The sequence below is a fragment of the Cinclus cinclus genome, chromosome 20 (genome assembly GCF_963662255.1).
Source record: "Cinclus cinclus chromosome 20, bCinCin1.1, whole genome shotgun sequence".
Lineage (NCBI taxonomy): Eukaryota > Metazoa > Chordata > Aves > Passeriformes > Cinclidae > Cinclus > Cinclus cinclus.
Window position 1 is genome coordinate 2,874,359 of NC_085065.1, and position 27,180 is coordinate 2,901,538.

At 45.3% G+C, this 27,180-nt stretch overlaps 1 protein-coding gene across 1 annotated transcript; it reads left to right on the forward strand.

The window, feature by feature from the left end:
- The first annotated feature begins 539 nt into the window (after positions 1-539).
- LOC134052209 (myosin-3-like) lies at positions 540-27,174 on the forward strand. Its single transcript, XM_062506550.1, has 42 exons — positions 540-743; positions 1,879-2,022; positions 2,105-2,261; positions 2,952-2,979; positions 3,061-3,163; positions 3,682-3,774; positions 4,085-4,148; positions 4,230-4,328; positions 5,344-5,447; positions 5,528-5,666; positions 6,215-6,333; positions 6,521-6,670; positions 7,117-7,287; positions 7,948-8,257; positions 8,426-8,499; positions 8,732-8,819; positions 8,903-9,020; positions 10,380-10,503; positions 10,594-10,730; positions 10,807-11,062; positions 11,242-11,484; positions 11,853-12,029; positions 12,110-12,255; positions 12,340-12,430; positions 12,848-13,237; positions 13,339-13,465; positions 14,276-14,394; positions 14,866-15,062; positions 15,237-15,420; positions 16,064-16,229; positions 16,833-16,957; positions 17,156-17,464; positions 17,550-17,753; positions 17,885-18,010; positions 19,605-19,775; positions 19,868-19,972; positions 20,046-20,141; positions 20,263-20,398; positions 21,899-22,005; positions 25,620-25,856; positions 26,255-26,318; positions 27,134-27,174. Exons 1-42 carry the CDS (start codon positions 540-542, stop codon positions 27,172-27,174), a joined length of 6,243 nt encoding a protein of 2,080 aa, XP_062362534.1.
- The last annotated feature ends 6 nt before the right edge of the window (positions 27,175-27,180 follow it).

Here is a 27,180-nt window from a genome sequence, read left to right on the forward strand (position 1 = left end):
GACTGATTGTTAAGGTGAGGATTTGAGGCATGAAAACTAACAGCTTGCTCAGGCTGCCATGAGCACAGCCTGGCTTGCCCTGTGCTCACCCTGTTTTTCCCCCTCCATGAGCTCCTTTAACAAGGCACATTTCCATTCCTGCCCACTGTGGCTGATCACTAGAGAACTAGCACAGGTTCCATGTTAATAGAGAGTGGGGTAAGTCATAAATTAAAAACCAGAAGAAAAATAATCGTTAGGGCTTAATTTTTTCTAAAGATTACAGGAATCCTTCAGATCTGACCACTTTCCTGGGGAGCCCTCCCCCTCCTTGGACATAGATCTCTTTTCCTTGGGGCCATGAAGGGTGGTAGCTCTTCTTCACTGCCTTTGTACCTTCCAGCTTGGAAAAGGAAACAACTCCCTCAAGATTTCGCCACACACACCTGAGAGCTGGGAGGGCTGAGCGTGGAGCAGTCAGCTGGGTGTGGATGTTCAGCTCCACTCTGCCCTAAGCACCACACAGGGGACCAGCCCAGCAGGGTCTGTCTTTCAGAGCCATGAGCAGAGACGTTGCCATGGAGATTTTTGGTGAGGCTGCACCGTACCTGCGCAAATCTGAGAAGGAGAGAATAGAAGCCCAGAACCAGCCATTTGATGCCAAAACCTACTGCTTTGTGGCTGACCCCGAGGTGGAGTACACCAGGGGGAGGATTAAGGCTGCACAGGATGGGAAGATAACTGTTGAGACAGAGGATGGCAGAGTAAGTGCATTCCTTCTGGCCCTTCTCCCAGCCCTGCTCAAAGACCCAGGGCATCTGCTGGGGATGGACAGAGAAAGCACCAGGCTAGCTCAGGAAAAAAATCTGCCCTGCCCTCCCCTGTCCTCTGACTGGGATCAGCATAGCCTCCACAGGAAAGTATAACTCTAGATGGTGGGATAAAAGTATTCATTGGATCATTTTTCTTGGTTTGACTCTAAAAATCGGGCAGTGCTCTAAACCAGACTGGATTGTAGCCTTGCCAGTCTTAACTTAGTTTTTAACATTTTCTCAGCTAACACTGTCATATCCACTCATAAATTCCTTCCTTTACTGGTAGCTGAGCAGACAGATACCTTGCAAGTTGCTTTTGCTCACTGGCAGCAGTTTCCCAGAGGAGCATCCAAGGTGTTAATCTTCAAAAACACTGAAATGTCTTAGCAGCTCGTGTCCCGATACCTTTTGTAAGAATAACTGCAGCAGTTCAAAGAACAACCACGACCAATATCTTGGCAGTAGGTGCTACAAGGCTTTTAGAAAGCAGTGGCTGGGTTAAGCTGCTGCCAGCTGTGAACATCTGCTGCCCCCACAACATATCCATGGGCTCTTGCTGTGTGACAGGATGGTCCCCCACACTGTGAGCCCAGCAGATGGTGTTGTTTGGTAGAGACAGAGCCTTTCTTTAACTGGGAATAGCCACAGGCAGGAGTGGAACAAGTCTGTCCCAAGGATGGATTTGCTGTTGATGCATCTTGTGCTTTGTGTCCCGGCTCTCTGGCACTATCATGGGAACCCTGGAAGCTGAGAGGTTGGCTGGCCAGCAGATGTGCCCCAGGTTCCTATAGCCATGAGCAGCAGAGACCTAAAGTTCATAAGCAATGATAATGTGTTGAAAGATCTGGTCCAGCACAAACCCTGTCTGTGTGGTCATAGCAATTCCAGTAAATTTACATCCTGTCAATGCACCAGTGTTGTAGAGTTCCTGGCTGGCTTGCTGTGTTTGCCCTGAAATAGCCATATCTTGCTTAGCACGGTTAAACAGGAAGAAAAATATTAATTAGAGCTTACTTCTCTGTGGTTGTGGAAGGACTGTCAAGAGTTGCTAGACCAAGGTTTGATCTTCCTTTCTGAATTATAGACAGTTGCTGTCAAACCTGACGATGTGTATGCCATGAACCCGCCTAAGTTTGACCGAGTTGAGGATGTGGCCATGCTGACCCATCTGCATGAACCTGCTGTCCTCTACAACCTCAAGGACCGCTACAGCTCCTGGATGATCTATGTAAGTTCCTTCTTCTGGCAAAGGAGAAAATACAACTGCAGGATCTGGACTTCAGTGACACCTCTGGTTTTTTTCCTCACAGACCTACTCGGGTCTCTTCTGCGTCACTGTCAACCCCTACAAGTGGCTGCCGGTGTACAACCCCGAGGTGGTGTTGGCCTACCGAGGCAAGAAGCGCCAGGAGGCCCCTCCACACATCTTCTCCATCTCTGACAACGCCTATCAGTCCATGCTGACTGGTGAGCTTTTCTATTTTGACAAGACTTGGAGTAAAAAAGTGTCAGAGTCTTCTGCCAAGTGCCATTCCATACTGCCATGGCTCAGTCACCTTTGCCATCTCTTGCAGAGTTCTTGGTCCATGTAATATTGCAGATTATCTGCTTGGCTTTTATTTTCAACCCTAACTGATGCAAAACAAGCTCCAGACAATTTTCCCCATCTCCTGAAGTATTTTCTTTATTTTTCAAGCACTGTGATGTGCTGCACATTATCTGGTCTAAGTACTAAGCTAAGCAGCCTAACAGGGACCTCTGCAAGTGGCAGTAGCACTTGGACAGGACACATTATCTGGGCAGCACAGCTGCATGTAGGAACAGCAGGTGGATCCAGAACAAAGCTGGTAGAAATATTGTCACCAAAACACATGGTTGTAATCTGAATAAAGTCCTGTCCCATATTTAATAGTATTAAAGGTAAAGAATGGAAAAGACAGAAGCAAAAACATGCACAGGACAAGCAAAGGAGAAGGAAAGAAGACAAAACATGGAGTATAGGGAGGGGAAGAGATGTGGAGAGTAGATCATGCATCTTTTCAGTTTGGCCTGCAGAGATTTTGTTTCATTCCCCCGATGGACACCAGGTCACAGTTATATGAGAACCAGCACTTTCCCTACAGCTTCTGTGACTGCAGGTGTTTTTCCCTTTGACAGATCGTGAAAACCAGTCTATCCTGATCACGTAAGTGCATCTACCACTTTGGACTTTGTCCCCAACACGATGCGGTCAGATTATTCTTCACTTTGAGCCTTCTTTCTGCAGCGGAGAATCCGGTGCTGGGAAGACAGTGAACACCAAGTGTGTCATCCAGTACTACGCAACAATCGCCACCAGCGGGGACCCGGCCACCAAGAAGGAGTCCCAGGTGAAGGTGTGGAAAGGAAGGGCTTGGTGAAGGGCAGCTCAGCATGTTATCCCTTGTGGCTGTGGACAGAACTGGTGACACACACTTACCTCAAAATACATTTTATTTACTTCAACCACTCTTTGAAAGGCAGTAGGACCGGGGCAGTTAGGACCACAATAAATGCAAGCCACCAGAGCTGCCACTGACACTGCCAAGGTGTAGCTTTACCTGGACTGAAACCAGGTCTGCAGGATTGGTGCCCAGGAAGAATCAGAGGCTCCAGTTTCTTAACATGGATCAATCTCTCCCTGTGGCTGAGACCTGAGAGTTCTGACTGTGGGAAAAATTCTGAATAAGAGAAAAATGAGTTATTTGTTGTTTACCCCCCTTGCTGGTTCTTGGTGCTGGGGTCAAGAAGGTGCTGCAGTAGCACTGTAGAGCTGAAATTAAGTGCACATGTAATCATGCCATAGAGTAATTTCTTTCAATCACATAGCTCATGGTGTTTTTCAATAATTATTCAATTATCCCTGCAGAGTATGCTCAAGGATCAAATCCTCAGTGCCAACCCACTGCTGGAGGCCTTTGGCAATGCCAAGACTGTCAGAAATGACAACTCTTCACGCTTTGTGAGTCATCCTGTGTCTATTCCTCTGCCCTCCTGTGTTTCTAATGCTCTTTGCCTGTTTGTTAGCTGTGACTGTGGGCTCCTTGGCTGGGAAAAATGTTCTTGCTGACTAATTTCTCGGGTTTTTTTATGAAATGCTGATGTATTAGCAGCTGTTTCACGCTCACATTGCTGCAGCAAATTGCTCCCCTTTATCTATCTTCATATATCAAAGCTAATCAGACTGATTTGGTGATGCTGTCACTAAGACTGAAGAGATAAAAACGCTCTGAGATTGCTGCACTGACAACCACTTCTTGTCTGCTTGTCAGGGAAAATTCATTCGTATCCACTTCGGAACCTCTGGAAAACTGGCCTCTGGTGACATTGAGACCTGTGAGTAACTGAGGGGGGCTGACAGCCTTGCTAGAATGTAAAGAACCTGAAAAATGTCTAAAATGTGCATGCACGTTACAGACTTGCTGGAAAAATCAAGAGTCACTTTCCAGCTGAAAGCTGAGAGAAGCTACCATATCTTCTATCAGATCCTCTCCAATAAGAAGCCTGAACTGCTTGGTAAGGACAGCCACCACCTGGTGACATTGGGTAAAGTCAGTGTGGGAAACATTTCCCTCCATGTACCAGCTCAGTGCAGGGTCCAGCACTACCAAGGCACAATGCCCATGTCACAGGCCCCCAGGTGCCCCTTTGTGAGTGCCTCAGTCTGTGCAGAGCAGGGATCATGTGCTGATTTATGTCCTCAGCATTGCAGCGTCAGCCCTGCCTGGGCTCCCCAAGCTGTAGTTGTGTCTCTGCACAACAGGGTCACACTAGGGTTTTACTCCTCTCCTCTCCATTTATCCTCCCTGGGTGAGTTCTAACACAAACTGTGTGCAGGTGAGGTGCCAGGGTGGCCAATATACTCTGCTTTGCACCTTGCCATTCTCCATGATGTGGAAAGTCCAACTTAGATGGGCCATATCCTGTGAATAACATTCAGTGGAAAGGTAAGCAATTCTGGGTGCAGGATGGGCAGATCTACAAACCGTTTATCTGAGCTTTCTATCATATGGGCAAAGATTATTTCCTTTTTCCAGTGCAATCCCTCTGACCTTTCCCCTTCCCACTGCCACAGCACTCCCTACCTATGCCCCACATCTGTCCCTTTTGCCACACACTCAGTTACTGCACTCATCCTCAGTCCATTCTGCCCATCCCTCCCAACAACCCACAGAACATTTCCCAAGCTGGAGCTCCTGCTCCCATCCTCCCACTCTGTGTGTGTGTCATGTATGAGGACAAGCACAAATGAGCCTTATCTAAAAGCCTCTTTCTTAAAAGCTGTTTCTGTGGATGGCCTGTGTTCTGTGTCTGCCAGTGCTGGGTGCCAGGCTCTCAGTTCACAACATATTAAACTGGAAGGACTGCTCAGCCACGCCAGGCAGATAAAAGGCTTTACTCTGTCTTCTGTTCTCTTAATAGAAAACCAAGAGTTTGGGATGCAAAAGGAAGGAGAACTTGTGAAACCTTGCTGAGCCATTGTTCCATCTTCACTGCTAGGCTCTGGCTCACTCCTGTGTTTGCCTTTCAGAGATGCTCCTTGTCACAGCCAGCCCCTATGACTATCCCTTCATCAGCCAAGGGCAGATCTCTGTGGCCAGCATCAATGACCAGGAGGAGCTTGTTGCCACAGATGTGAGTACAGCTAGCAAGGAGAGACCATCTCACTTTTCCTCTCAGCACTGTTAAAACCAGCTGATCTGTCTGGTATGCAGGCGGCCATTGACACTTTGGGCTTCAGCCCCGATGAGAGAATGGGGATTTACAAGTTGACGGGAGCAATCCTGCACTATGGGAACATGAAGTTCAAGCAGAAACCACGTGAGGAGCAGGCAGAGCCTGATGGCACAGAAGGTAATACCTTCATGGCTGGGAGAGAACTATTTCCAACTGTTTCCATGCAATTTTTCACTAGGAACAGAGGGACTCTTCCAGGAGAGATGCAGTTGTTCCTTGATAAACACAAAAAAGAGATTTGATTTTCAACTTACCTCCTCAAGCAGAGGCACTTTCTGCATCCATTTTATTCCTGATAGCTCTGCTGTAGGACTCAGTGCCTGGGGCACGTTACTGTAGTGTTCTCAAGTTTCTGGTTACACATACACGCTTGTTCTACCTGGATGACATTGTGGAGAAGTGGCTTGATGGGAAAAACTCTGTGTTGTCCCATCAACAGTGCATTCATGGGTTTCACCAGATCTGTTGGGGCTGCTGTAGCCACTCTGTCATGAGGACCAGTCCTACAAGGCTGTTCAGAAAAGTAAATGAGAATGTTAGTCAAGATTTGTGGATGGGGTAAAGCCAATCAAGTTGCAAATTTCAGAGTGGGCTCTGGCTGGTTCCAATGCCCTGTGTGTCCAAGCTAAGAAGAAAGTGTTTCAAGTTATTATTTTTTTTTCCAGAGGCTGACAAAGCAGCATATCTGATGGGCCTGAACTCAGCAGACTTGCTGAAAGCTTTTTGCTATCCCCGGGTGAAAGTGGGAAATGAATATGTCATGAAAGGCCAAACAGTGGATCAGGTGAGTGTCAAGGAGCAGCAGGGACCATTCTCTCCCTAAGGAAAAGGAATGGGTGCAGGTCACAGCTGAGAATGGTCGGGGCCATTAAGGCCTGTTAGTGCAGTGTATGTGGGCATGGTGAGGGGTGTTTTGTTCTGGGGATGCACTAGCAGTGCCCTGACACAGGTGTGTGACACTGTCCCTGCAGGTGCAGCAGGCAGTGAGTGCCATTGCCAAGTCTGTCTATGAGAAACTCTTCCTGTGGATGGTGATGCGCATCAACCAGCAGCTGGACACGAAGCTGCCAAGACAACACTTCATTGGGGTCTTAGACATCGCTGGCTTCGAGATCTTTGAGGTTTGAAGTACTCTCAGACTTCTGCCGGTCTCTAAATGCTTTTTCTCATTTTATTTGACTTCTCTGACCTTTCTTCCTCCTCACCCCAGTGCAGCCCTCAAGAACAGGGCAAATCTGTCTGAAGCTGCTTCTGCCTTTGTAGATCCATCACCCACTTTGTAAGAGAAGGGATGTGGCAGAAGCATAGTCATGAAGCTGTTTACTTTCTCCCCAAAGAATTTGTAATTAGGAACATTAGGGCCACCCAAATCATGGCCAGTGCAGGCTGCAGCAACCATATCCTGCACTGCACAACTTTTCTGTAAGCCTGGACACCTATGGTATATTCTTTACACTGTTATCAAAACCATTTTGGGACAGTCTGGCTGACCTTGCCATGACATCTTTGTGAAAAAAAATTGATCAGAGGAAGTTTAATACTACTAACACACTTACTCAAATATTAGTTTAACAGCTTTGAGCAGCTGTGCATCAACTTCACCAATGAGAAACTGCAACAGTTCTTCAACCACCACATGTTCGTGCTGGAGCAGGAGGAGTACAAGAAGGAGGGGATTGAATGGGAGTTCATTGACTTTGGCATGGACCTGGCTGCCTGCATTGAGCTCATTGAGAAGGTAAGTTTCATAAGTAACTTGTGCAATCACACAAATTTGATATGTAAAGGGTTCTTGAGAGTGTTTTTACTGAGTGCCTTCAATGCAATCTCTCTGGGAAACTTTCAGGTCTCTTTACCTCCTCTGTTTCTTTAAATATTACCCTTGATTAATTAATTATCCAATGACTGGCAATGTATCCTGTCTTCTAAAAAGACACTGATTTTTTCCTCCCTTCCTTCCTTCCTTCCTTCCTTCCTTCCTTCCTTCCTTCCTTCCTTCCTTCCTTCCTTCCTTCCTTCCTTCCTTCCTTCCTTCCTTCCTCCCTCCCTCCCTCATTCCTTCCTTCTCAATTAAATTCAAATCCCAGAAAGCCTCATGTCTGGTTGCTTTTTCGTTCCTTCTGGGTAAGAAGTCACTATTGTATTCTAGGAAGTTACTGCACGGTTTTTGTCTGACTTCTTTTGTTTTCCACACGTTGCCTGGGTAGTTCAAAACTGTACATTAAAATCTTATGAGTTCTTTTAAATATTTTTCCAGCTGTTCACAAAAAATCTTGCTTGCTCCTCCTAGGCTAATTCTCTGTAAAATATCTCCAGCACTTAAATTTCAGCATATCTTTTGCTCTGTATTATTATAGCTTGAATTCATCTTATTTGAAAGCACCATTTTTCTATTCAGCCCATGGGCATCTTCTCCATCCTGGAAGAGGAGTGCATGTTCCCCAAGGCAACTGACACCTCTTTCAAGAACAAGCTCTATGACCAGCACCTGGGCAAGTGCAGCAGCTTCCAGAAGCCCAAGCCTGGCAAAGGCAAGGCTGAGGCCCACTTCTCCCTGGTGCACTACGCTGGCACAGTGGACTACAACATCTCTGGCTGGCTGGAGAAGAACAAGGACCCTCTGAATGAAACTGTTGTGGGGCTGTATCAGAAATCATCCTTGAAGATTTTATGCCATCTTTATGCCAATTTTGCTTCCATAGATGAAGGTAAACTCAGAAGATTATGTTACCAGTTTGATATTTCCTACTGTACCTCTCACCTGACATGGATCGGTGCTGAGTCAGTGCTTGTGTGCTGTGTGTTAGATGCACAATTATAACACTGTCAAAGAGATCTGCAGCAGTTCCTCAGCTAGACTGTCATCTCATTTCCAGCTGAAGGTGGTGGGAAGAAGAAAGGAACCAAGAAGAAGGGCTCTTCCTTCCAAACTGTCTCTGTACTCTTTCGGGTAAGTGTGTTCTCTGGCAGAGACTGTCACACCTACAACAGCCACATTTTCATTTTAAGGCAGGAGGGAAGTTCTTCAGTAACAACCATTTACTTTGCTGATGCCTACACAGGATTATAGAATATTCACTAGAAGAGCAAGGAGAAAGTTCTCAATTTTTGCTTTTCAGCAGAATCAAATCACTTTTAGAACTGAGATACTATAGAGATTAGAAATTATCTCTGTTTTGCAGGAAAATCTAAATAAGCTGATGTCTAACTTACGAACAACTCATCCTCACTTTGTGCGTTGCATCATTCCCAATGAAACAAAGACTCCAGGTAATTCATAAAACATAGAATAGAAAGGGGCAGAAGGAGCAATGCTAGAGCAATCAGTACATCCCCATGCTGCTCTGTCACAGGCCTGATGGATCACAAGCTTGTTCTGCACCAGCTGAGATGTAATGGTGTTCTGGAAGGCATTCGGATCTGCAGGAAAGGATTTCCTAACAAGATACCCTATGGGGATTTCAAACAAAGGTCAGTAATAACATTCTTGTGTTTGCATTGAGCCCAATTCATTTGAAAGAAGAGTCTTTCTGAATACAGTTGTTAGGAAAAGATTATTTTAATATTTAACATGCATGGAAAGCAAAAGACATATCTAATAACATAGTCTGTGTAGGCAGTGCCCACCCAGATGCCTTCCTCAATACTGTATGCCAAAACCTATTTTTAATTCATTCCTGTTAATCTGAATGTTTGGATATTCTTTGCTTTAATTCTCAAACTGGGCACAAGCATGTTTCAGCAAAAGTACAGAGGGTGGTTTATGCACATCCTATATTTAACTGCTATCTAGCAGAGGTTTGAAGAGCGTAGTTTAGATAACTCTAGCCAGAATGTTTTTACGAAGAGGAAATTATATTCAATCCAATACTACTTCTTGATGAAATGCTAGGTTTGACTGACAACTAGAGCTGCAGTAAAAAAAGGGACTCCAGCAGGAAATCCAAGTTAGTTCCACACAGCCCTCTCATTTTGTAGTGGGTTAATATTTCTACATGCTAACATTTCTACAGCATTAGCAGATGCATTTATAGATAAAACCCCACAAAAAAACCACAACCAACCAACAAAAGAACAAAAAAAAATTTTGTCATGGGAACTGCTGCAAATAAGACATTTTTACATTTTTAGAGGGTAACTAAATTCAGGGCAACCGAGCTGGGGTCATCTGCTCATTGTGTTAGAACAAAGGCAAATTTAGGGTGAGGTCTCTAAGAACAAAGCAATCACTTCCCCCTTATAACTCTGTGCAGGATGTGCTGGAGAGCAGGACACTGAGAAGGGCTGAAATGGTGTTTTGGGCACTAACTGAAGGCATTGGACCAGCCATTGGTGTGGGAGGGCAAATTTGTGTATCGATGCTGAAAATAGGTATGGAATAATCTCTCAGTGTAGGATTAGGAAGTCCTTTGCTGGATACGAAGTGTAATTCTGGGTTACATGGTTCAGTAGGAATGTGAGAAGCTGGAAATGGCTCAGAAAAGCAGTCTGCTACTCTTAAAATCCATCCATTTATTGAATTTACAGCTAACCCAATGAGCTGGACCCCTAGAGTAGTGATAATGACTGTGACACAGATGAGCAGAGTGTCTCAGGTCTAGAGAACAGACTGTCCATGCCTTCAGTCTCAGTGAGGGCTGTAATACATCCTTGGAATCTACTGAACTGACCTGCTGCTATGTGCTGCTTTTCTTACTACTTTGCTATTTGAGGCTGAGGTGTGGGTCAGACTCAGCCTTCCTCTGTGTCTTCAAACTGACAGCTGTTCTTGTGGCATCCTGTGCACTAAGATGGTACTGATGGGTAAGCTTTTTTTCTTTGTTTTATCAGATACCACCTACTGAATGCCAGTGTCATTCCAGAAGGAAAGTTTATTGATAGCAGGAAGGCATGTGAAAAGTTGCTGTCTTCTATTGAGATAGATCATACTCAGTACAAATTTGGACACACTAAGGTAAATGTTTAATTTTGCCATACAATAAGAAAACATTCATTGCATTGAAATGTAAACCAGCAATGATTGATGTCTGTTCTTTGGCTGCAGGTGTTCTTCAAGGCAGGTTTGCTGGGTGTCCTGGAAGAGATGAGAGATGACTGCTTAGGACAGCTGATCACACGGACCCAGGCTTTGTGCAGGGGATACCTCCGGAGACTGGAGTTGAAAATAATGTTTGACCACAGGTGTGTGTCCTCTGCCAGGTCTGCTTGCTCAAAGATAGGCTTTATTCACAGTACTGATAGATCACTTTGGTTCCAGGGAGTCCATCCTGTGCATCCAGTACAACATCCGTGCGTTCATGAAAGTCAAGCAGTGGCCCTGGATGAAGCTGTACTTCAAGTTAAAACCCCTCTTAAAAAGTGTAGGAACTGAGAAAGAACTGGCCATGATGAAGGAAGAGTTTGAGAGAACAAAAGAAGAACTGGCTAAATCAGAAGCCACAAGGAACAGACTGGAAGAAAAAATGGTGGCTGTGGTGCAGGAGAAAAAGGACCTACAGCTGCAAGTACAAACTGTATGTAATTTAAATAATTGTTGGCTCTTCAGATTACATCAGTTGTGTCTGAGTGTTCAAGAAAGGGCTGAAAGGAAATGCTGTTATTTCATGTACCAGCCACTTAATAAGCAGGTGATTGCTGCAAGTGTCAGTGCCAGTGTGTGATTATGAAACACATTTCTGTTCTCTATAAAAAGGAAAATGAAAATTTGGCTGATGCTGAAGAAAGATGTGACCAGCTGATCAAACTAAAATTCCAGCTGGAAGCAAGAATAAAAGAGGTAATGGAAAAGCTGGAAGATGATGAGGAGATGAATGCTGATCTGGCAGCCAGAAAGAGGAAACTGGAGGATGAATACTCCGAGCTGAAGAAAGATATGGATGACCTTGAGTTAACATTGGTTAAGGCTGAAAAGGAAAAGCATGCCACCGAAAACAAGGTGCTTTTTATTTCTGCAGTGTTTAATAACAGTTGCTCTGTTAGGCAATGTATAGGCTGTAAAGGTACAGTAAACTTGAATGCTTACATGCTACTGTGTAAGGAGATCTATGGGCCTGGTATTGAACCTGGGCATCCCTATTTCCTGCACCTGGTGCAGGAAAACCAACCCATAAGCATGCAAAAATGCATTAAAATTAAAGCTCACCATTGTTTTGTGACTTCTGAAGGGTTGATATATAACAGAGAGACTGTAGAGTGTGACCATACAACGGTCAAAGCCTCTTTGGGAATCTAACAGCAAGTTCATTGTCTGTGTTCATGGCTTATGTGAAGGTAGTAACCTTTAAGCATTTTGCCTTACACTAGGTAAAAAATCTGACTGAAGCAGTGACAGGTTTGGACGAGACTGTTGCAAAGTTAGTGAAAGAGAAGAAGGCCCTGCAAGAAGCACAGCAACAGGCACTGGATGACCTGCAAATAGAGGAGGAGAAAGTTAATACCCTCACCAAAGCCAGGATCAAGCTGGAGCAGCAAGTGAACCATGTGAGCATGTTCAACGTAAGGAGAAGGAGCAGATTCTTTAGTTGTTCCATTAGTCATGTTTATATATGTTTTTGTTGCAGGTTGAAGGATCTTTGGAACTCGAAAGAAAAGCATGTGTGGACCTTGAACGAGCAAAGAGAAAGCTTGAGGGCGACTTGAAGCTTGCACAGGAAACCACAGTAGATCTGGAGAATGATAAAAAACATTTAGATGAAAAATTAAGGAAGTATGAGAAAAAATTGCAAAAAAAAATATTATTTGTCTTAACTGGACATATTTTCTTTTAATAAAAAGAACATATCTTTCACAGGAAAGACTTTGATTTTAACCAGATGCAAAATAAAATTGCGGAACAGCGAAATTCAGGTACTCATTTGCAGAAGAAGATCAGAGAATTGCAGGCAAGAGACTTTATGTACCTACTTCATCATTACTGTTTGCTTGTTTTAAACTGAAGTACCATACCATGAATAATGCTTGTCCACAGTTTGGCTCTGTCAGATATAGGGGAACCTTCCAGCACCTTCTCACAGCAGCCACCCCTGTATCCCCCCACTACCAAACCTGGCCGTGCAAACCAAATACAACAACAGAAAACTGTGATCTAAAGCTAGAATGAATTGATCCATAGGTCCTTTCCTGTCACTAAGTCTTTACCTACAATGCCAAAACATTGAAATTCAAAGGAAGTTTGTTTTGCTTACAGTCCCCAAAACTAGATTCTTGGTATTCTACTGTGACAAATATGCAGTAACCTAAGAACGGAATGACTTGTTCCCTATTTAATTCCTGATGTGCTATTCCCTCCTGTTCCCCAGGCCCGTGCTGCAGAGCTGGAAGAGGAGACCATGAATGAGAAAGCGACGCGGGCAAAAGCAGAGAAGCGTTGTGCTGAGCTGGCTCGGGAGCTTGAGGAAATCCGCGGGAGCCTTGAGGAGGCAGGAGGAGCCACCACTGCTCAAACAGAGCTCACCAAGAAGCGTGAGGCAGAATTCCAGAAGATGCGCCGTGACCTGGAAGAGGCCACGCTGCAGCACGAGGCCACGGCTGCCGCCCTGCGCAAGAAGCACGCGGACAGCACAGCTGAGCTGGGGGAGCAGATCGACAACCTGCAACGTGTGAAGCAGAGGCTGGAGAAGGAGAAGAGTGAGCTGAAGATGGAGATTGATGACTTGGCCGGTCGTACAGAGACCATTACCAAGTCCAAGGTGTTTCTTTTTAACTTAAATGCTCGTATTACCACTATTTCTTTCTAATGGGAACTTTGCAAACTCAGCTACACAGATTCCACTTTCTTATTCTCTTGCAGGCTATTCTGGAAAAAAAGTACCGCACCCTGGAAGATGAGATGAGTGAAATGAAAGCCAAACTTGAGGAGCACCAGAGGAATGTGAACGAAATGGTGATGCAAAAAGCCCAGCTCCAGACAGAGTCTGGTAAGGAAGGCACAAAGATGTGCTGAGAGGGTATTTTTTTCCTTCAGTAGCAAACATAGTCTCTCATGTGTACCGTTCTCTGACCAGTTTGTTGTAAATTCACTGAGCATGGTGCTTAAGGGAAATCTTAGAACAAAACTGAAAGTTTGAGAAAAAACATGAAATGACTTAGGAAAAATCTGGAAAAGACAATATTGGATGGCTACAAGAAGCACTGAGAGCACTAGACATGATGGCGTAAGCTATAGGCACCTCTCCAAGAAAGGGGAAAGGTGTACTTCAGCCCCTAGGACAGGGGGTGACATGGCATAAACGCTTTCCAGTTACTGCAAATCTCATGAAATGAAACTTTCGGGTTTATCTCTTGCATTACAAGGTCAATTATGGGAAACTGCTACAGCATTTGGTGTCAGTTCAGTCAGTGTGACAGCATAAAATCCTACTGCTTCAAAATGAAAATTGGGATTTAAAAGAAACAATTAAGCAAAATTTTGAAAGCATTCTTCTTCAGGAAAAAAATAGCATCCAATGGATGAGAACTGTAATAAGGGATATAATTAGAATTAGGGAATGAGGTGAATTTAGATAAAGAAAGAACAACAACAAAAGCATTTTGAAGGATTAAAATATGTTCTTCAATGGTAGATGTATTTACATATTTTGAGCAATTGATAAGGTAAACAGTGCTGTGTGATTCCACATTATTATTATTATTATTATTATTATTATTATTATTATTATTATTATATGTGAGTGTTTTCAGGATGCTTAATCTTGACAGTATTGAGAACTTGCCTTCTCTTGCCACAGGTGAACTAAGCTGTCAACTCAAAGAGAAAGAAACCATAAGGTTGCAGATGTCCAGAAGCCAGCAGGCACTTAAACAGCAAATGGAAGAACTCAAGAGGCAGCTGGAGGAAGAGATCAAGGTAGTGTGAACTACTGAGCACCTGATAAGGCTTCAAAATGTATCAGGGTCTCAGTTCATTTGAAAAACACTTTTGGGAGTTTTTAAGTATTATAGTCCAAACAGTAAAATTAGTCCAGGGAAGGATATGTACAGTAAGCACTGTGTGCAGTAAGTTCTTTGCAAAGGATGACTCTGGCATGCTGAAAGTTGATTTAACTTGGTGAATTCTTTCATGTTTTTAAATTTCAAAGCCATGGTCTAAAGACAAGTTACAGCATATGCTGAGGTAAAAGCATCACTTTTGGTCTTTTCTAGTGGTAGAGTTGGTGAAAGGTAAAGGAAGCTTCCTGAACACTTACAAAGCCTCAGCCCTTTGTCTTCAGCCTTTGCACATCATGCTGCAGTGATGATATTTTCAGATGTGCAAGGTCATGGGGTCTCCTGCTGGTCACAGCTAACAGAAATGCATAATATTGTGGGTAATTTTTAGGTCAAGAACACGCTGGCCCATGCCCTGCAGTCCGCTCGCCACGACTGTGACTTGCTCCGAGAACAATATGAGGAGGAGCAGGAGGCCAAGGGGGAGCTGCAGCGAGCCCTGTCCAAGGCCAACAGTGAAGTGGCCCAGTGGAGAACCAAATATGAGACGGACGCGATTCAGCGCACGGAGGAGCTCGAGGAGGCCAAGTACAGAATAGATGACATGAGCTGTCCAGATGTATATTGGGCAGAATATAGATCCACTTTTAGCAGCCTTACCTAATTTTTTTTGGAGGGGGTTGTTGCATATTGTCTTAATTAAAATGAGACACATGTGATGATTTTTTAAATTGTATGCTTGTTTTATTTATGTGCCTTAAGGAAAAAGCTCTCTCAGCGTCTCCAGGAAGCAGGGCAGCAGGCAGACATGCTGAATGCCAAGTGTGCCTCCTTGGAGAAGATGAAGTTTAAGCTGCAGGGGGAGGTGGAGGATCTGACACTGGACATAGAGAGAGCAAACACATCAGCAGCTGCCCTTGACAGGAAACAGCAGAATTTTGATAAGGTGATAAATGAGCACAGTATCTTTCAATTGTAGCCTTCCAGAAAGCCAAACTAACACTCTGTACACCAGTCAATGCTGAAGTCAAGGTGAATCTAACTAGAGCAACTAGGCCATGGAAGTAGGAATTTGTCCTGGTTTCAGAGACTGCATTACTTATCTAGTACAAAATGTTGTCACAGATAAAATAACTTTTTCAGTACTAGCAGGAAATTAAACATAATAGCTTCTCCTATAACAAAAGGCTGAGAAAATCGTGATTGTTCAGATGAGGGAACAGAAGTATGGGGGTTACCTAATTGTGGTCTTCCAGTGCCTAAAGGGAGCTACAAGAAAAATGGAGAGAAACTGTTTACAAGGGGCTGGAGAGACAGGACAAGGTGGAATGGCTTCACACTGATAGAAGGTAGGTTTAGATTGGATATTAGGATGACATTCTGCCCTGTGAGAGTGGGGAGACCCTGGCACAGGCTGAGAAGATGTGGCTGCCCCATCCCCGTGAGTGTCCAAGGCTGGGTTGGACAGGGCTTGGAGCAACCTGGGATTAGTGGAAGGTGTCCCTGTCTGTGGCAAGGGATTTGGTACTAAGTGATTTTTGATGTTCCATCCAACCCAAAGCGTTCTATGATTCTATGATGTTTTCCAGGTCATGGCAGAGTGGAAGGGGAAGTATGAGGAGAGCCAGCTGGAGCGGGAAGCTCTCTCTAAAGAAACAGGCTTGCTGAACACCGAGCTTTTCAGAGTGAAAAATGCCTATGAGGAAACCTCAGATCAGCTTGTAACAATCAAACGGGAGAACTCTGCTCTCCAGCGTACGTGTTTGGCTCTGGTTTCCCATTAGCTTTCACAGACCCACCAGAGCAAGGTGTGCTCCTGGAGCACACCCATGTCTGCAGAAGGGCACCAAGTGACAGCACTCTGTCGTCCTTCCTGTGCTCTCCATCTCAATGCAGAATATCAGTGTCTTACCAAAAGTTGTCAAGCATGTTTGTAAAGTGATTAAGCTAATAAAGCAAATGTCCTGGCCCTCTGATCTGCTGCAGACATTGAAGTGCCATTCCCAGGCAAAGGTAGTGACTGGGAGACTGAGCAGCTCATGAAAGTGAGTTTTAGAGATGCACTGAAGACAATGACTAGACAGGTAGTTTTAGACCCTGATGGCCTGTACATAGATGCAACACATTCAGGGCTCTTCCAGGCTCTCTGTAAGGAGGGCTCTGAAACCACACCAGTGCCCACTTGGCCTGAATGAGTTGGTTGTGTCTGGTTTAATCTGTACATATTTACAGACGTGTGTACCATTGTGTACATGTGTACATTTTTGTATACATATTTATGTGTGCAAAAGGGGTGCTGACTGCAGCAACAAAGCATGGAGTTCAGCTCCTCTGGCTGATGCCATTTTTCTCTCACAGAGGAAGCAGCTGATCTCACAGAGCAAATTACTGCAAATGGCAAAATGATCAGAAACCTTGAGAAAGCCAAAAATCAAGCTGAAATAGAAAAAAAAGGTCTGCAATTAGCTTTGGAGGAGGCAGAGGTGAGTTAGTTTAAATCTTACTGTTAGTAGTAAAGAGCATGCTGAGCAGTTTTCTGTTCCCTTTTCTGGCAGTAGCTGTGTGCAAGGATGATTGCCACAAGCTTCGGAAGTTCTGTGAAATTACTGAGTATCACCTCAATAATCATGTTCTCTGAAATGTTACCTTCATCTTTGTTTTTCCCCCTTTTTCTTTTAAAGGCAGCTCTTGAGCATGAAGAAGTCAAAATCCTTGGTGTCAACCAAGAGCTGACTCAGATAAAGTCAGAAATCAGCAAAAAAATAGCTGATAAGGATGAGGAGATCAACCAACTAAAAAAGAACCATGAAAGGATTGTGGAGACAATGAAAGGTGTTTTGGATGCTGAGATCAGGAGCAGGAATGAAGCCCTGAGGCTGAAGAAGAAGATGGAGGGAGACCTGAATGAAATGGAGATTCAGCTGAGCCATGCCAACCGTCAGGCTGCAGAGGCACAGAAACACCTGCACAGCATCCAGGGAGCTCTCAAGGTCTTGCTTTACCTTCTGGTTGATTTAATTTTTAAGCACAGTATTCAAGAAATTCATTAGGACAAAACTGGCTCTTCAAATACAGGATACCCAGCTGCACTTGGATGATGCTGTCAGAGCACAGGACGACCTGAAGGAGCAGGTGGCCATGGTGGAGCGCAGAGCAAACCTGCTGCAGGCTGAAGTTGAGGAGCTCCGGGCAGCCCTGGAGCAGACAGAGAGGTCAAGGAAAGTGGCTGAGCAGGAGCTTCTGGATGCCACTGAACGTGCACAGCTCCTCCACACCCAGGTAATTTGCTTTGCCAAGACTGATGTATTTTGGGGTCCAGAGATTGATGGTGGAATGAATAGTTATTGATGGTCTCTGTGTGTAAGAGACCAAAGACAGACACTCAAAGCCACTCTCTTTCTCCTTTATAGAACACCAGCCTTTTTAATACAAAGAAGAAGCTTGAAACTGATATGGCACAACTCCAAGCAGAGATAGAGGATGTTGCTAATGAAGCAAAAAGTGCTGAAGAAAGAGCTAAGAAGGCAATGACAGATGTGAGGATGTTACTGTGGTTTTCACTTTGAATTTTCAAGGCTTTCAGTGGCATTGCTGCTGGGAGTTAATGTAAATACTCTTGTTACATGTTGGACAAGGAACCAGTCTGTGGGCTTGGTTGAAAAGGCTTTGTGTCAGAGGAGGAGTAGAGCAACAGGGAACATGTCCTGCTGACAGATGGGGCTGTTGCCATCATAAAGAACTAAATTCACATTTAGTCAGTTGAAAACAAAATAACTTTCCTCAGTGCTGCATGAAAACAAAATCTACAGAGAAATCCTGCAGTATCGAAACCAGTAAAGTGGCTAAGGTATCTGAAATAGTTATCTATGCAAAATCCTATTTAACAATTTTTAAAATGAGAATTGCAAATTTCCATTCAAAATTGGTGCTTAATCCTCCCATGCAAGATCTGTAAAGCTCTGTAAAGATCTGTAAAGGCAATAGGACTGGCATGTCATGGGACTCAATCTGCTAATGATTTTTGATGCAGAGGATCAAACCAAAATCTTAGATACATTATGTGGAATTAAAATAGAAAGAAAACTTTTCAACTTGCTCATTAAATGGAAAAGAAATCAAATAGAATCTCAGAATCATTAGGATTGGAAGAGACCTCTAAAGATCATCTACTTCAACTCCTCTGTCCAGGAAGGGTCACCTGCAGCAGGTGACACAGGAATGTGTCCAGGCAGGTTTGGAATGTCTCCAGAGAGGGAGACTCCATGCCACCACCCCCCCCCCCCCACCCCGGGCAGCTGTTCCATGCTCTGCCACCCTCCATGGAAAAAAGCTCTTCCTCATGTTGAGGTGTTCTTGTATTTTAATGATGTCTGTGCTTTTTGAATAAAAGAGAAAGAAAACATTACAATGAATTATGCACACATATACATATGTATTTATTTAAAACTTCTAGTGGTCACGTTTTTCAATTTAGACCATTTCGGATATTTTGCTGCCAAAGCAATTTGTTGAATCCTGCATTAATTATAATTGTAATTATAATTATATAATTATACCATTAATTATAACGTCACTCAAAATCTCACCAAAATGCTTAATTATATTGTGTAGGAGTCTGATGTTTGAGAGCAAAATAAATCTTAGTTTGTGTTGAATAACAGATTATTTTAAACTATTTTGTACCTTTGCGACACTGCCATCCAGGAGGTTGTGGCAGTAGCAGGGCAAGCACTGAAGCACGGCACTCAGCACACCCCAGGTGTGTTGAGCACAGAAATCTTTCAGGTGTGCTATGTTCTGTTCCCAGACTCTGCTGTTGCTCTGGTTGTTTTCCCCCAGCACCCAGCTGTTAGTGAGGTCACAGTGGGACCATGCAGTGAGACAGAACATTTACCATTTCTATCACTCCAGCTCTGTGTGCAGTAAGGCAGAATTTTCCTATCTCTTCCCCTATTTCCTGTCATGTTTTTGCCATTATAATGTCATGGGAAAAAAAAAAAAAAACTAAACAAAATAGGGAGTGGGGCAGCAGGAATGGTCAGCAGGACACAGGGGTTAATCATCTGCTGGTGCACAGTACGTGCTGTTGTTTCACATTCTTCCAGTTTCTTGTGTCATCTCCCTTCCAAGGCAGCCAGGATGGCAGAAGAGCTGAAGAAGGAGCAGGACACCAGTGCCCACCTGGAGAGGATGAAGAAGAACCTGGACCAGACTGTGAAGGACCTGCAGCTTCGTCTGGAAGAGGCTGAGCAGCTGGCACTGAAGGGAGGGAAGAAGCAGATTCAGAAGCTTGAGGCCAGGGTGGGTACCAGCACTGAACATGGGTGTCAGAAACATCTTTGTTCTCCAAATCCTATGTGAGAGCTTAAGCCAACTGCTGATTAATTCACCAGATCCGAGAATTAGAAGTTGAACTGGAAGAAAAACATAAACAATCCTCAGAGGCTATGAAAAACATCTGCAAATATGAACGGCGTTACAAAGAGCTCACTTTTCAGGTGGGTAAAAATAGAAAGCAATTCTGATGTTTTTTCTCCTAAGAATATAAAATTGCACATTCTCTTTCCACAGTATGAAGAACAAAAGAAGAACATGATTAGGTTACAACATCTGGCAGATGAAATGCAGATGAAAATCAAATCCTACAGAAGACAAGCTGAGGAAGCTGTGAGTCACTAAAATGAAGCAAATACTTATTTACCTGTTTATAGGACTGTTAGTTTAAAAGTTGTCTCTGTGCCCCAGCATGTTGCCAGATGGTTTTAATTTTTTGGTTTTGTAATTTCAGGGTGAACAAGCCAATACTGATCTCTCCAAACTGAGAAATGCACTGCACAAGATAGGTGAGGCCCTGGAAAGGGCAGATATTGCTGAGAGCCAAGTAACTAAACTCAGAGCTAAGGCCCGAGAAAGCCCTTACAAAGGTAAGGCTTTACTTCAGGTGTGCTGTTTGCTCAAAATGAGTCTAGCAGCAGATTTGTGCCTTGCCAGTGGTACAGGCATCGTTTGGAAAGGACAGCTCTGGAAGGAAGGGGCTTTTAAGGACAAGCTAAGTTGGTTGGGGTAGTCCAGCCTGAAGAATAGAAGGCTCTGAGCAGACTTTATTCTGGCGCCCTTAAATGGGTCTTATGAAAAAGACAGTGAAAGACTCCTTACAAGGACTTTTAGTAACAGGGCAAGGGGTGATGGTTTTAAACTGAGACAGGGTATGTTTATATTGACTATAAGTAAGAAATATATATGATGAGAGTAGTGAGGCGCTGGCACACTTTCCCAGAGAAGTTGTGGATCCCCATCATTGGAAATGTTGAGGCTCTCGTTGGGTGAGACTCTGAGCAGCTTTGTCTAGTGAAGGATGTCCCTGCTCATGGCAGGGGTTTTGGACTAGATTACCTTTGGAGGTCCCTTCCAGCTCACATCATTTTGGGAATTGCATTTCTGTGACTCTGTTGTTTCTGGCTCTGATGCTGAGCATGAATCTTCTGGCCAGTTTCATCACATTAGTTTCAGATTTAAGAAGTTGCCTCATAAAGTGAAAGTAATGAGAGTCAGCCTAGCTCTGAACATTTCTAGCACAGCCCTTCTCTGAACCTCAGGCAGAGCTAGCATTCTCATTGAAGGAAGAACAGAAGCTCTGTGTCCTTAGCTGAACTTCCTGGGCAGTGGTCTATCTCCAACCCAAGAGTGGTACAAGATCTAGAGCTGCCTTTCCTCGTGTAATCTGAGCAGGTGTAATGCCTTTTGGCTGCACTAGTCTAGATTAGTTTGTGGTTGGAGGTAAAATACTTTCAGTCCATATTTTGGAAGGGTAAGTAGTACCTAGAGCATGTATCCAGGAAATGAAGAACTTTGGCTTCAGACAGCGTTCTGCAGAATCGTCTTTCTCATAAAGCATTTTCACACTAGAAGAGACGCTATGGAGAATCTGCTTTCTCCTGAAGGATCTGGCCTGAGACTCAACAGACAATGTTGATTCTTCCAGAGGCTGGTCTGCAGCTTTCAGTGAGTCACAGAATCACACACAGTCACAAAATTACCCAGGCTGGAAAAGACCTTTGAGATCATGGAATGCAACCTGTGGCCCAACACCACCTTGTCAACTAAAGCATGGCCCCAAGTGCCACATCCAGGCTTTGTCAAACACCTCCAGGGATGGTGACTCCCCCAGCTCCCTGGGCAGCCCATTCCAGTGTTCCTTTCTGTGAACAATTTCTTCCTGATGTCCAAGCTGAACCCCCCCGGTTCAGCTCAAGGCTGTGTCCTCCTGTCCTGTCGCTGTTCCCTGGGAGCAGAGCCCGACCCCACCCTGGCTGCTCCCTCCTGTCAGGGAGTTGTGGAGTGATGAGGTCTGCCCTGAGCCTCCTCTTCTCCAGGATAAACATCCCCAGCTCCCTCAGCCTCTCCTCACAGGAATTGTGTTCCAGACCCCTCACCCCCTTCTGTGGGCACCCTGCAGCATCTCCACATCGCTCCTAAACCGAGGGGCCCAGAACAGGACACGGCACTCCAGGTGTGGCCTCACCAGCGCTGGGTACAGCAGAGGAATCACTGCCCTGGTCCTGCCACACTGTTCCTGATTCAGACCAGGTGCCATTGGCCTTCTTGGCCACATGGGCACACTGCTGGCTCATGTTCAGTCAGCTGTCAACCAGCATCTGCTGGCCCCTTTCTGCCTGGCTGCTGTCCAGCCTCTAAGTGTCCCCAGCCTGTACCCACCCCCGTAGGTGACTGTTGTGACCAACACTGCCACTTGGTCTTCTTGAACTTCTTATTGTTTTATCTGGCCCATCAATTTGGCCCTCTGCAGAGCCCTCTTTCCCTCACCTAAAGCTGTGCACCAGTAAAAGGCTTTGACTCAGTGCCTGCCAGTCTATCTTGCCAACACCCCAGGGGATGCACCAGGATGACTGAGTCCAGGTTCATGAGCAAAGTCTCCAGACATGAGAGAACCTTACAGAGAGAATGCTCAATCTCTAATTGAATTGGAAGCCCAAACAGAGGCAAGATTTCAGGTGTCTTCTATTGGATGTCCCCAGGTGAAGGCTGGTTAAATAGACTGACTGTGGACTACTCTGCAATATCCTGTAGGTTGAGATCATGCTTTAAGGTGCCTGATACTCCCCTGCACCTGGGATATGTTAGAAAATACTTAGTGTGAGAGAATTAATGTGTCTGCTTTGCAGATTTTTATTTTTTTACATGTTTTTATCATGTGTTTGCTTTGGGTTGTTTTCTGTGTGCTAAAGAAGAAAGGGAATTTTCTGAAAGCAGGTAACAGAATGTTCATAAAGACTTGAAAGCTTTCTTCCCACAAGACTGGGGCCTTGTTGTAAGGGGAAAAGGAGGAAAAGAAGTTCAGAGATCGTAAAACACAGCCTGGTGACAGACTGTGCCTGTTCCAAGCCTGTAATGCAAGGCTTTGACCTTGCTGTTTCTTGCCCCTCTTAAGATGGAATAAGCTTAGCAGTTCATGTGTCCTCATTTTGCCAGTGAAATAATGGAATTAATCTTTTCTTCACACTTCAGCTGTGGATGGAGGCCATCCTGGTGTTACCTGCATAAATTCAACTCACACAGCGGTTTTAAGGGTTCCAGACATCTCTGCATTGGCTTGGGCTCCACTTGCACATCCTAGATGGATGGTGCACTGGGATGGATGATTTTAGGGATCAAAAGACTCATCTTGGCATGTGTAGATTAAACAAAGCCTCTCCTTTCTAGGTGGTGTTAAAAACTGAAAAATGAGCTTCCTCTGGGGTAACTAGAACTTCCACAAAGTATCTCTCCAGCTACAGAAGTAATTTTCCCTTCGTTTATGAACACAAATATCTTCTGTCTTTGCTGCTGTGCCGTGTCAATAAAATAGATATCTGCAACTTCAGATGCTCCAAATGTGAATGTTTAAATGAAAGTCTCATTTTGTTACTAAAATTAGTCAAAACTGAGAGTTTGAGTCTCACTGCTTCTGTGACCAGTTTGACCAATTTTATCCTGAATTTAAAACCTAGAGGTTTGACAGGCTTTTTGCTTTCCCAAGGGATGAATTCTGTTTCAGCTCCTGTATCCTGCAAGCAGCACATTCTCAGGAGACCAGCTGTACCTTGTTCTCGGCAGCTCATGACACAGTGCTGTGCTTCAGGATGCAATCCAAAGTCCTGCTGTGCTCCTAGGCCATGTCACTGACCCTAGCCCACCATGTCAAATGCCTGGTTTACTCAGTGCAATGCTCTACTTCATAAACGTGCAGAAAAACACTTGTGACTGTTTAGGAGTAGCTGTGCAAAATCAACAGAAAATTACTAACTGCTAGTCAAGTCTGGTAACCCTTACCAGCCTGTCATTATTCATTCCAGAGTATCCAGGCATCAACATGGAAATGTCATGTAATCCTCCCAGCCTCTTGCCTGCTTTTGGTACAAATTTTGCTGTTGGCTCTTGCCCCAGCTACACAGTCCCTGGTTCTTTGAGACTCAAAGCACAGGGAGCAGAGCACAGCAGCCCCAGCAGCCCTGCAAGGCTCTGCATGGATGTGACTTTAGCAGGATAATCTCTACCTTCTCTGCACCAGCTCCCTTCTGCTGGCAGTGCAGCTCTTTGCCATGTCATAAAGTGGAATTCACTTTTGGTTTGTGTTGGCTCTGACTCATGTCAGGGTTGGCTGAATGGCAGATGCCAAATCCTGGCTTTCCCACCCAGCACCTGGAGTCCCCAGGCTGACTCTATCCAGGACTATGGTGCTTGTGTTGGCATAACACACTGTACATGTAGGTCTGGCTGGTTTGGAGGGGAGGATCTGAGAGCACAAGGGCAGGTTTGGCCTCAGGGCCTGCTGGTACCAATGGACCTCTGTGGAAAGCCTGCACTGCCAATTGTATACAGTAAGAAATTAAAGACATTGAAAGAAATGCATGGCCATGGGGCACAAATCCTCACAGCTTGGGTTTCTGCAAAGAAGATTGGCCTGTACCTGAGCCATGATGGTCCCGGGCAGCACAAGATGAACCCTGCAGTGCTGGGGATCCTCAGAGAAGCACACAGCCCTGTTGCAGAACCTGCTACACCACAGACCATGTGCTGAGGCCCTGGTTCAGTCACCACCAGGCAAGGTGATCCACAGGAACCTGAATCACAGCATATGGCACCAAATGGGGGTAAAGACTGACTTTATCACCAGCCTGACCTTGAAGTGAGCAGCCAAGAGTTGACCTGTGTGCACAGTGCCCACACCCATTGTAATGTGTTCTGACAGACACAGGGGATGTCCAACAAGCACGGACGTGTTGGCAAAGCCAGATTTAGGAGGGTGACTTATTAGGCTGCTGGAAAAATAACTTGACCATGCATGAGGAGTTGTGGCTCTTGTCTGGTGGCTGAACTGATGGAGTCTTTGTCTGCAGCAGTGCTGGATATCCATGGTAATGGCTTAAAAGGCTGTGACTGTGCCAAGTGCCCTCCTTCCAGGAGCTAGCATGAGACTGACCCCCAGGGGTGTGGGATTGCATTTAGTGGCAGCACTTTATAAACTACCCTATACACACACAGTCCCCTGACCACTTGTTCCTGCCTGCTAACACTGCTGGAGTCACAAGGGAGACCAGCTTGGCTGGTTGATCCAGCCAGAAAACCCTTCTGGGAAAGTGGTGATCTTTCCTCTGACAGTTTAATCTGCAACTTTTCACAAAGCAAGGTAAATTAAACAGAAATAAATGAGACCAAAAAAAAAAAAAAGTGGAATGAAAGAAATCCATACCAGTAAGAGGATGTTAAAAGGATGGGAGTAAGTTGGGGAGGGAATTTGTGATGGCTGGGAAGAGGAAAACAGACCTCTCAAACATTGCTGGTGCTGAAGAACCACTCTGAAATGGAGAGCTTCAGATGGAAAGAAGTAAATACTCACATGGATGCAAAGGATTTGTATTTCATGCATGCTTTCAGCAAGTTTTTTGGAGCCTTACTATACTCTCTGCTATCTCTCTCTCTGTCATGGGTATGGTTGAGAATCAAGCAGGCAGCCCCATGCCCTGAGCTCAGGGACAGGTGCACACCCTCAGGCCAGAGCTGCCCTGGGCACAGCCAATGGCACTGAGGGCTGGCCCTGTCCTCCAGCAAACTCACAGCTCCCTCTGCCCTCTCCTGTGCTCCAAGGCCACCCCAAATTGCCTCTCAGCCTTCACAAGAGCCATTGCTAGAGGAGGGGACAAGGCTGAAAGGAGCTTTGCAGGAGGCCCCTACCAGGAGGATCAGCCCATCACGTGTCCCCTTTCATCCTCAGTGTCAAAAGCCCAAAATAGCCCCGCTCTCCTAAGACTCCTGTGCGGGGTCGTGCCTGTTTGTGGGGATGGTTTGCTTCCACGAATAGTGCCTGAAGACATTCCTGGGCGGGTAGGCTGCCTTCTATGTGGCAGCGCAACGTGCTGCCGTGGAGGAGCTGGACACGTGTGCTGTGTCCCAAGGCAGCAGCTGCTATTCTTACCCCGGAGAGACTGGCTGCAGCACAGCTCCATTGCCAGCTGAAAGGTTAAACATCAGAATGGGGCCCCAGCGTGCTCTCCCTGCTCAGAGCCTGAATCCAGAGTGCTCCCCACTGGAGCCTGTGCAATGGCCCTGTGCCAGCCCAGCTCCATGGCCATTCCCTGCTGGGATGTGCTGTCCAGGGGCAACACAGCAGCTGCCCAGGTACTTCCAGCACTCAGCTGGGGCTCCTCAGGGTGGATGGGGCCACCCTTCTCTCAAGGTGTACCCTTCTTGGGTAAACCAACAAATTAATGCAATGCCTGTAGGCACAGAAGGCCATTTTTGCTTTGCAGATCAGCAAGAGGCCCCAGTTCGTGAATCCCTTCCGTGGTGAGGAAAGCAGAGGCAGGGCTTGCTGCAGGAACAGCAGCATTGCAGAAAGTCTTGTCCCCTCTTTTAGCCAAGTGGAGCAGGAGCAGACTGTTGAACATGTTCAGATCAAATAGAGCTGGGCCACGGTGTGTTAGGTGTGAGTAGCTGAACTTGATGTATTGTGAGTCTTGTTGCAGAAACAAAATGGTAGAAGACAATGTGGAAGACTAAGCACAGAACTGAGCTGGGGTTGAAACAGTGCTGGGGAGTTCAGAATGGGTCCGGGAGGAGGAAAGCAAGATGCATGTGTGCAAGGTAAAGAAATAAATGATAAGACAGTAGAGGATGTGGGGGTGGAAGAAATGACAACTCAGAACAGTTTGGGGACAAAAAGTCAGGAGAAATCTGAGGGGAACTGCTGAGAAGCACTACAATGATAATCTGCAAACAACTAACTCATACCCTACCTCTGAAATTCTTTGTAAAGCTTAGTTCTGAAGAAATGATTTGCTGTATTTATTCTGTTGCTTCATTACTGCTGAGAAGATACAAGGTTTGTCACTCATGCCCAGGCATGGTGCTGAGCAGAGCTGTGTGCACTGCAGAGATTTGTTCTCAAATCCTCAAGCAGCATTTCCCAAACCTGGGAACACAAACTGTACTAGGAGGCCAGAGAGAAATCCAGACCTTCCCAGAGGGCTGAAGAATTCAGAGGCTACTCACAGGTGGAGCCTGGAAGTCCCCAGCATGGCCAGAACTCAGCTCCCCAGGCAGGGCAGGTAGGCTGGGTTGTGGTCCAGCAGCCTCAAGAGCTGCTTTTCTCTCTGGCACAGGGAAAGTGGATGGGAGTGGTGCAGAGTGGGCCAAGTTTTGAGCTGTA

Excerpts from the sequence above, each read along its gene's own strand:
- LOC134052209 (XM_062506550.1), top strand. The coding sequence starts at position 540 with ATGAGCAGAGACGTTGCCATGGAGATTTTTGGTGAGGCTGCACCGTAC. Across the intron at positions 10,504-10,593 it reads ACAAATTTGGACACACTAAG|GTGTTCTTCAAGGCAGGTTT; the intron begins GTAAATGTTTAA and ends CTTTGGCTGCAG. Across the intron at positions 11,063-11,241 it reads TACAGCTGCAAGTACAAACT|GAAAATGAAAATTTGGCTGA; the intron begins GTATGTAATTTA and ends CTCTATAAAAAG.